Here is a 10,243-nt window from a genome sequence, read left to right on the forward strand (position 1 = left end):
ACACCACTTGGAATAACCTGCTGGTGGTCCCCTTCTGTAAGGGGACAAACTTACACTCTCGCTCTTGGGTCATTAACCTGTTTCCTTATGTCCAAAGAAGATGAACTCTTAACCATGCAAAAACAATTTTAACATATACTAGAAACCTAAAAATTTAATAAAATTTATCTTACTTTTTAATTTTTTTTAATATAAAACTATAATCCTGTAATAATTTAGATAATTCTTTAAATTTAGTAATGGTAAACTAAATGTAAACCTACAGTAAAATAAAATTTGTATCATTAACAACTTTTCCTTACCCCACGCAAACTACACTCCATTAATATTTGTAACTTTATTTACTTATTATAAAAATAGTCAGGCCATTAATATTTATAACTTTATTTAATTATTATAAAAATCGTCATTTTCGTTGAAAAGACGAACAGTGCTCAATCACAATACAAAGGGGCTCGACTAAACGTGGTCACATGGTTGGTGAAAGTAGCTTATGTATTACATGATATAAAGCGGCTCGAGTAAACGTGGTCACATGGTTGGTGAAAGTAGCTTATGCATTACATGATATAAAGGGGCTCGACAAAACGTGGTCACATGGTTGGTGAAAGTAGCTTATGTATTACATAGCAACGTGGAGTCAATGCGTGTAATTTTCCCCCTTTTGGATGGAATTAGGGAGTGGTGCGTTTATAGGGCGAAGGTTTTCTCCTTATGAGATGGCGGAGAAGTTGTGTTGGCCTGGATCGATCGCTCGAAACCTGTACGTCGCCGAACCGAGCAGCCTCGCCCAACACGCGGGCAGAAAACCCTTCTAATTAACTAGTCTCCGGTTCTGTGTATATTAGTAAAGGTAGGTGATTATATTGGAGCTGTAACAGCTCTCTAGAGTTCTGTTAGGGGTAAGATGTTCTGTTGCTGCCCAAAATCTCAACAAATCCCAGTTGCTCCAGATCAGAGACGCCATTTTCCGATCTTTTACTTCCTCCCGAACACAAGCTTACAAAGTATTTTCTTCTCTGGAAATCAGTAAAGTAGCAGAGCATGGCGTCTACTGGCGATAGATTACACAAGGCAAGTCCCAACATACTCAGGGCGGGTTTCATGTTCGCCGTTTTCACAGCCATTTTTGCAGGGTTTTGCGTCATCTCCTGCAATGGGCTCTACGAAGATCAAGTCGGGGTCATAGACTGGTAAGATCAGCGCACAATCCACTCGGTAATTCACGTTGGAATTTTTGTAATGAAGGGCTATCATGATTCCAACAGATAGGTTTCACCATCGCAACATTTCTAGATCTTTTTTTTTCTTCTCTTCTTCAAGGAAAAAAATCGTGATTTCTATTTAAGAAGACAAGAAATTACACTTTTGCTGCAACAGTTACAAGTATCAAAATAGAGCATTTTTTTCCTCCAAATAAAAAACAAAACCAAAGGTACATTTTCAGCTTCATGCTTAAATATGATGAGCGAAAACTGTCCTCAACAGCCTAAAATATAAAGTCTATATATTTCAAACATGAACTGAGTTCATAACTTTCTCATAGACAGCAAATTCAAGATTTTAACTTAGATTGAATGGCCATAAATTTCAATAAGTCTTCGACGATCAACTCCTAAGATGCAACCATTATATATTGGATCCAGAAGCAGAGCTGTATCACCTCTGCTCTCTTCAAAGACCACTTTACCTTTCCTTTGACAGGGCATCTGCCTCGACATTCTGCTTCCTATGCACTTGGGTAATGGAAATTTACTTGAACGAACTTGCGATTGCTTTTAGCTAGTCAACTAAAGGCTCGGGGGTTATATTCAAAAGTTGGCTTGTAACATTCATTCACTTAATCACCAGACCGCCGTCACCATAGACCTGTATCTGTTTTACATTTTTCTCCACATCACATTTGAGAAGGAGCCCGAATGCCATAAATTCTGTGAAATTATCGGTTCCTGTTCCAAGGCCCGCCTTTATTTTGATTGTGTGATTCTCAGAAAGACACATATACAACCAGCGCTGCTTTTGTCATGCGGGCCTTGCGTAGCCCCGTCAGAAATTCACCGGACCTGTTCTTTATTGATTACCAGATTGCCCACTTGCCTCTCCTACATTTGAATGACAGGACATGGATCTGATATGATGAAACCATTGAATGAAGGAATCAATTTTTCCTCAAAAATAGTCGAGTTCCTCACCAACTGCAAACTCCAAATAGTCAAGAATGGTATGGCCTGCGACTTCTTATGTTTTCTTTTACTCATTCAACTTCCATAAATGCATAAGCTCATCAAAATTTTCTGGATTGTCTTTTTAGGGATTAAATGTTAAAGCTAAAATTGTAGCATTAAATGCTCCAAGGACTTTCCCTAAACTGCTAACCTCCTGTATCACCCTTAAGATGTCTTTTTCTGGAAAATCATAAAACTCCAGATAAAATTCTACTGGCCATCCATCTGGCCCAGGACTTTTGCTCCTTTTGAAAGAAATCAGGACTGCCTCTAATTCCTCCTTGGAGATCTCTTACATTAACGTCTGATTTGCTTAGGTATCTGACAGTATATAAAAGTTGACTTGATAATTGCAAATCAAAATATATACTAGGGAGTCTTTGCAAACATATGAGTAGCTTGATTGAGAGCACCTGTATCTTTTAATCATCTATTTGGAAGATATTGCAAGATAATGATCTGTATCTTGTTTCAGTTTTCTTATGTTTGGTTGTTTTAGGTTACATAACATGAGTTGTTTTTACTTCCCCTTAAAGCGATAATATTGTTTTGCAGGCATCAGCAGTACATAGGCAAAGTAAAGCATGCAGTTTTCCATAGCCAGAAATCAGGGAGGAAGCGTGTTATAGTGGCCACTGAAGAAAATGTGATTGCATCTCTTAATCTACGTAGAGGCGAGATATGTATGTTTATTTCTAAGCTTGCTCTACTGCCTTATATCAAAATTATGCTTTCTTAAGTTTTTCATCTTTTGCATTTGAGTTTTAGATGAGATGTTTAATTTATTCAATGAATTGTTCATGGTAACATTAGTTTCAGATTTCAATGATATTAATGGAGAATGTGAAATCCATGGATAACCGACATCTAATTTTAAATTTGGGCTATGCTTAAATTCTATCCAAAATGATGAACATTCTCAGTGGTATTATACTAGTATACAAAATTCACGGGGAGAGGCGTGAATTTGATCTGTTTTCAAATTTGTTCATAATAACCTTTATCTAAATCAGCAACATGCTCTGTTTTGGAATGGATGCAGTTTGGAGACACGTGCTGGCAGAAACAGATGTCGTGGATGAAATTGACATTGCCCTTGGAAAATGTAACTTTTCAAAGCGCTTTTAGATTTTCATTTAAAAATTCAAATCTGATCTATATATATGCTTAGCTTACACTTATGGATGTGGATTGTTTCACTAATTTGAATATTTTAGATATTGTTTTGGACTTTATTTCTTCTGGTGGCTTATCACAGTCTTTGAACAACTGCCTTTCTTATTGGTAGATAATTCTTTATGCTACTTGTTGGTCAGACTGTCAGGGAACCTTGTCCTATTGGTCTGTGAGCATAGCTGCTTTGGGCATTGGAATTATATTTGTAGCCTATAACTAATGCTTCATGAACCATCAATATTTAGAGAACGGGTTTTTGGGATTTTAAAATTTTTGCGTATATTTCATACTCCTATTATGTTCCTTACCTTCTTGTAGTTTGAGTCATAACATTTAAATATTCTCTTGTCAAACAGAAAGATAAGTTTCTTTGCAAATATTTCCTCCATTTATCCTCTGACCTGCTGAGAATTATAGATCAGACAGGACCTTCCTCATGGCATGTGTTCACTGTGAACATGCGATAACTTATAAGTAGTTTTAGATATTTTCAAAAAGTAATCCTATTTTTTGAAAAGTGTTTTATTTTGTAATTCATTTTAGTAAAAAATGTTTGAGTTTTATATTTAGCAGTTGAGTCTTCAAATTATAGCTCTTGCAAGACTTAGACTAGAAGTCTTAAATGTAGATTCTCCACTAAAAATATAAAGATATGGAAGGTGGAGGCTTTCATCACTCTTGAGCACTTGAGTGGCTGTGTGAGAGAGAGAGAGAGAGAGAGAGAGAGAGAGCACATAGTTCAAGACAACAGTTTGTACAGTTTTGCACATCACATGGAAATATATACAGTTGTACAAACATATCTGTACATATTTGAATTTTAGACAGATCTGTATAGTCGTATAGAAAGTTTGTGCAGGCCATCGGACAGGGTGCACAGCAGGTTTCTGCTGTTTTTGTTTTTTTTTTTTCTAGTAGGCTGTACTTTCTCAAACAGGCTGGAGGTTTCCTTGTAAGTTATTTTCAAAGGAATGAAAAATTGATTAGAAGGAGTAATTCCTATGTATGTGTGAAACTAATTTTCATGCTTTTGCTGTTTAATTTCTAGCTTGTGTGAATGGTGCTATGGTCTGAAATTTAATTTCAACCTTAATTAAACTCAACAATCTACTTGTTTGAAAGGAGTCACTCAGGACTTGAAATTCACACATGGTACCAGAGCTTGATTTCCGATTGAGATTCTTAGGGATTTGCAACAGTAAATCTATTGCTTGGAAGAAGGACCGACAGTAAGACCATTTTAAAATTTTATTTTCTGATTTTGGAGTTGTGTAATGGATCCCAGAGATGGCAGCAATGGGTCTTTGGTCTGAGGATAGATTGGATAGTGGCTGGAATTTCTTAGCATGGAAAGTGAGGGTTATTGTTACACTCTTATTAAAAGAGAATGATCTTTGGGTTATTGTCGATGGCACTATGACCCCTCGTACAGGTTTGCAGGACTTGGCAGTGCACAACAAAATGGAAGTGAAGGCCAAGCGGATGATCTTGGATGCCATAAAGGACCATCTAATCCCTCATGTATCCAAAAAGAATACTGTGAAGGAGATGTTTGATGTCCTGGTTAGTTTTTTCCAAAGTCTCAACATAAACAACAAGATGCTAGATTTGAGGATAGATTGGATGGTGCCTCGAATTTCTTAGCATGGAAGGTGAGGGTTACACTCTTACTAAAAGAGAACGATCTTTGGGGTATTGTCAATGGTTCTGTGACCCTGCCTACAAATTTGCAGGACTTGGCAGCTTACAACAAAATGGAAGTGAAGGCCAAGCAGATGATCTTGGATGCCATAAAGGACCATCTAATCCCTCATGTATCCAAAAAGAATACTGTGAAGGAGATGTTTGATGTCCTGGTTAGTTTTTTCCAAAGTCTCAACATAAACAGGAAGATGATAGTCCATAGAGATAATTAGATCAGGCTCAGTTTCTAGTTACCTTATGAAGATCACACAATCAACTTGTAGTGGTTGGGGTGAGGATTGCAGATGTAGAGCTAGTGAACATGGCATTGAATGGTTTGCCAACTTCATAGGAACCATTTGTTAAAGGTATTTGCACTTGGGAAAACCTTTGTGAATTTGAGAGGCTTTAGGATGGCTGTATCCATGAGAAGACTTACATGGAGTCAAAGATCAACAAGAAAGATGGTGATGACCTAGTTCTATTTGGTCATTCAAATAAGGGCAGAGGTAAAGGCTCCATCGAGGGTAAAGGAAAGAGTGAGGAATCCACCTCACAGCTAAGAAAGGACTCTTGTAAATCAAGTGCTTTGTTCATCATAAGCACAATCATTATGCCACAATGTTTAGATAAGATAAGATAATTGTGTTAATGTCCAATAAATGACCATAAAAGTAGGTCAATGGGATTGTTGAGTACAATGATGCTGATACGAGTAGGAGTACCAAAAGGTCTCTTATATAAAGAACAAAAAAAAGAAGTAAAAGCATAATGTTTATATGCTAAATCATGGAAAACCCTTGACTCCAAGTGTTGGCGACTGTAGAAAAGGAGCCGGGGACTTGGTCATGGGTCACTAGATCTACCTCTTTTAACACTTGAGGCTGAATGAAGAATTCTCAAAATATAGTAGGATGGGGAAGATTTGGATCCTTTGTTGTGTTGCTACTGAGAAGAAGTAACCCACCACTGGCGTTTAGGTGATCTCAACTGCCTGCTGATGTCAATTCCTTACTGGTAAGAGATCTAGTATAGTGATGTTTGGAGGTCTCTAGGGAAGGGGGATGTCTCTGAATGGAGGAAGTTGGTCCATTATAGTACTGATTGAAATAAGATCTAAGACTTTGTTGTACAAACACCAAAATATAGCCAAAGGACTAGCTATTACAGTGGACTTTGATGAACAGTTGGTTGGCGAGAATAGCATTTGTAGAAGCTTAGATGAACGCGTTTGCTGCTACATTTGATGTCAGGCCAGGAGTAACTCCAGTTTGGCAGAAAACTGATACGATATATTTCATTAGGTAGCTATTGTTATATACAAAGAATGTGACTGCTCAGTTCATCTTCTGATGACTGTTCACATTCCGAATTCACCCAATCTCAGAGGATTAGGTGTCAACATTCACCCCCTTAATCTAAAGGGATGTTGGTGAGTCCAAGCATCGTTCTGAATCTTTCAAGCTTTTCTCTTCCAAGCGCTTTGGTGAAGATGTCTGCAATTTGCTCATTTGTGGAACAATGACGGAGATGGATTGTTTTGGCCTCAACATGATGTCGGATCAGATGATATTTAGTATTGATGTGCTTTGTACGATCATGGAACTTTGGGTTCTTGGCCAACTTTATTGCAGAGGTGTTGTCAATCATGAGTGGAGTTGATTGTACTTGTTTTACTTGCAAATCTTCAAGAATTTTTCTGAGCCACACAATTTCTTTCGTTGCTTCAGCTGCTGCCACGTATTCTGCTTCTGTTGTGGAATCTGCTGGAACTGATTGTTTGCGTGATCTCCAAGAGACAGCTCCTGATCCAAGACTCATAGCATATCTTGAAGTAGATACCCAGTTTCTTTGTCTCCATCGAATTCTGAATCAGAGTATCCAATCAAGCTGAAGTCGTCCACCTGTGTATACTTGATTCCAAGGTCTTGAGTTCCCTTCAAGTACCTTAGAACTCTTTTTGCAGCAGACCAATGTCCCTCACAAGGCTTTTGCATAAACCTGGAGAGGATTCCAACAACAAATGAAATGTCTGGTCTGGTAGTAGTGAGGTAGATGAGACTTCCTACAAGCTGTCTATACTTTGTTGCATCCTCAAATTCCTTTCCTTCAATAGATGTGAGCTTTAAGTTTTGTTCCATTGGAGTAGAAAGAGGATTGCACTCTGTCATGCCAAATCTGTTTAACAAATCTCCAATGTATTTCTTTTGAGAAATAAATATGGATTTTGGATGTTGGGTTACTTCAATGCCAAGATAGTAATGAACATAGCCCAAATCAGTCATTTCAAAACTTTTCCCCAATTCCTTCTTTATGGATGCAATGTAGCTTTCATTGTTCCCTGTCATTAAAAGATCATCTACATATACCACAAGATATACAATTGTTTTGCCAACTTTCTTGACAAATAAAGTTGCATCATCAAGATCATAATGATTGAAGTTGAGTTTCAGAAGATGCTCAGTTAGTTTTTCATACCAGGCTCGCGGTGCTTGTTTGAGGCCATACAAGGACTTCACAAGTTTGCATGCTTTTTGTTCATGTCCTTTCACAACAAATCCTTCAGGCTGGGACATAAAAACATTCTCTTTTAGATCTCCATTCAAGAAGGCAGTTTTTACATCCATTTGATGGACTTTCCAACCGTTCTGAGCTGCTAGTGCAAAGAGTGTCCGGATGGTGGCCCATTTTGCTGTGGGGGCAAAAGTTTCCTCATAATCGACCCCTTCCTTCTGTGCAAAACCTTTTGCCACAAGCCTAGCTTTGTGCTTGTCAAGTGAGCCATCAACTTTGTACTTGTTCTTGTAGACCCACTTGTAGCCAATTGGTTTGGTTCCAAATGGAGGATCAACCAGCTTCCAAGTGCCATTCTTTATGAGGGCATCATACTCCTTTTGCATCGCTTCCTTCCATTCATCATGAGAAGCAGCTTCTTTGAAGGAAGTTGGTTCAAAATCTGTAGACAAGTTCAATTCACAATCATAAGTAACATCCATATCAACAGGTGAATTAGAGTCATCTACATCACCTCCATTTTGTCGGTTTGAATTTCTGGTTCCTGTTTTTCCAATTTCATTAGGATGAACACTTTCAAGTGTCTTTGTCAACCACTTTGGGGGACCTTTCTGAGATGGTCCAGGCTGCTCTGTTGATTGAGTTGGGATTGAATCAAGATTGAGTCTCCCAATTCTATCAATTACATCACTTAAAGCATCATCCGTTGTTGGAGTTTCATTCGGGGAGAGTGTTCTTCAGAAGAAGATTCCACATGTTGATCTAGTATAGGAATCCCCCCTTCAAGATGTGGAATCTGATTATCAAATTCTTGAACTGATTTCGTTTTTGAGAATCTATCCAAGCGATCAAGTTGCCGCTCAACAACATTGTCAGGTTTGGATGATTCAAGAAAAATTACATCTCTAGATACAACAAACTTTTTATTTATTTCATCATAGAGGCGGTATGCTTTGGAGGTGTTTTGAATACCCCAGGAAGATACACTTACGACTTCTAGCACCAAGTTTGTTTCTATGTACCTTTGGTATCAAAGCATAACAGGTAGAACCAAAGATCTTGAGATGTTTTATCGAAGGAACATGTCCATACCACAATTCATAAGGAGTCTTGTTTCTTATAGGATTAGATGGACATCTATTCTTTATATACGCAACACATAGAACAACATCAGCCCAAAACATTATCTTTACATTTTTGAAGAAAAGCATGGATCGTACCATATTCAAGATTGTTCTATTCATTCTTTCAGCTACACCATTTTGTTGGGGATTATAAGGTATAGTTGTTTGATGTTTGATCCCATGTTGGCGAAGATAGTTTTCAAAATCATTTGATGTATATTCTTTTCCATTATCAGTGCGAATAGACCCAATATGAGATTGTGCATCATTTTCAATCCATTTATGAAAATTCTTGAAAGTTTGAAAGGCATCAAATTTGTTCTTCAATAAATAAACCCAACACATTATGGTGTAATCATCAATAAATGTCATGATATATTTATTTCCATTTGCAGAAGGAACATGCATTGGACCACATAAATCTGAATGAAGGAGTTCACGCTTCCTATGTGCTCTTGAATGTGAATCATGAAAAGACTGTTTGCTATGCTTTTCTAGAATGCAAACATCACATTGCTTATGTTTCCTAGGAATTGTAGGCAAACCAGCAACACCATTTTTCTTCAATAAGCGGAGACTGTCATAGTTTAAATGTCCAAATCTAGCATGCCATAATAAACTTGATGGAAGTGTACCTTCTTCATGATGAGAAATATATGAGAAATGTTGTGCATGAGCAGAGGTTCCTTGCAGTTTGAGAAGCCTTTCTTCTTCTATTCCCCTCATGACAATTGAGTGGTCAGATGCTTTTCTTACCTCAAGCTTGCCATCAAACATATGAATGGGGTGACGTTGCTGGCGGATGTGAACCAAGGACAACAACTTTCTTTTAAGCTGTGGGAGATATAGAACATGATCCAGAAGAAAGTCTGGAAGACTAGGCAGTTTAAGCCTGATTGTGCCAAGCCCTGATGGCTTGATTTTTGACTAATCTGCAAAGTATACTGCTCCATCAACATTGTTAGTGAAATCTTCAAAAAAATCTTTTCTATGAGTCATATGACAGGGTGCTCCTGAATCAAGCAACCAATCATTTTTCGAAGAAGCAAGTGAAGCATTAAACAAATCTTCATTTACTCCAATGTTACATTGTGCCTCAATATAGTGAGCGGATTTAGGTGCTTTACCTTTGTCTGTATCATCAGTTTTACCTTTCTGTTGGTTTCTTTTCTGCTCAATTTTGTGCCATGGTAGCTTGCATGTAGAAGCATCATGTGATCCATTTCTTTTGCAGCGAATGCAGTGTAAGTCTGCCTTTTCTCCTTGAGAATGTCTGCCCCCCTGCCTCTGAAGTATCTTCCTCTTCCTCTTGTAGAATCTTGAGCAGGGTGCTTTTCTTTATGAGCAAGGCACACAGTCTCTTCAGAAGATTCAGGGGCTGTCTTCTTTCCAAAGGCTTTCTCTCTTTCAGCGAACTTTTTCACAAAGAGTCAAAGGTTATATCTTTAAGATTTCCATTTGCTTGTAAAGGCTCAAGATAATTGGAGTAGGTAGGATAGAGTGCCTTGAGAAAAGCAATAA

General features: G+C 37.8%; 1 protein-coding gene across 1 annotated transcript; it reads left to right on the forward strand.

Moving 5' to 3' along the window:
• The first annotated feature begins 643 nt into the window (after nucleotides 1-643).
• On the forward strand, nucleotides 644-3,368 carry LOC149251513 (uncharacterized). The gene is made up of 3 exons (XM_089456540.1): nucleotides 644-1,193; nucleotides 2,781-2,908; nucleotides 3,268-3,368. Exons 1-3 carry the CDS (start codon nucleotides 1,045-1,047, stop codon nucleotides 3,351-3,353), a joined length of 363 nt encoding a protein of 120 aa, XP_089312666.1. The 5' UTR covers nucleotides 644-1,044; the 3' UTR covers nucleotides 3,354-3,368.
• Nucleotides 3,369-10,243: the final 6,875 nt, after the last annotated feature.

Source organism: Pinus tabuliformis, chromosome 7 (genome assembly GCF_031772625.1).
Source record: "Pinus tabuliformis cultivar Carrire ecotype Pingquan chromosome 7, CPIR1, whole genome shotgun sequence".
In the NCBI taxonomy this organism is placed as follows: Eukaryota; Viridiplantae; Streptophyta; class Pinopsida; order Pinales; family Pinaceae; genus Pinus; species Pinus tabuliformis.

Bases quoted from the DNA above. Each gene is read 5' to 3' on its own strand.
- LOC149251513 (XM_089456540.1), top strand. From the start codon at position 1,045: ATGGCGTCTACTGGCGATAGATTACACAAGGCAAGTCCCAACATACTC. The intron at 1,194-2,780 runs GTAAGATCAGCG...ATTGTTTTGCAG, and splicing joins CAAGTCGGGGTCATAGACTG to GCATCAGCAGTACATAGGCA. The intron at 2,909-3,267 runs GTATGTTTATTT...GAATGGATGCAG, and splicing joins TCTACGTAGAGGCGAGATAT to TTTGGAGACACGTGCTGGCA.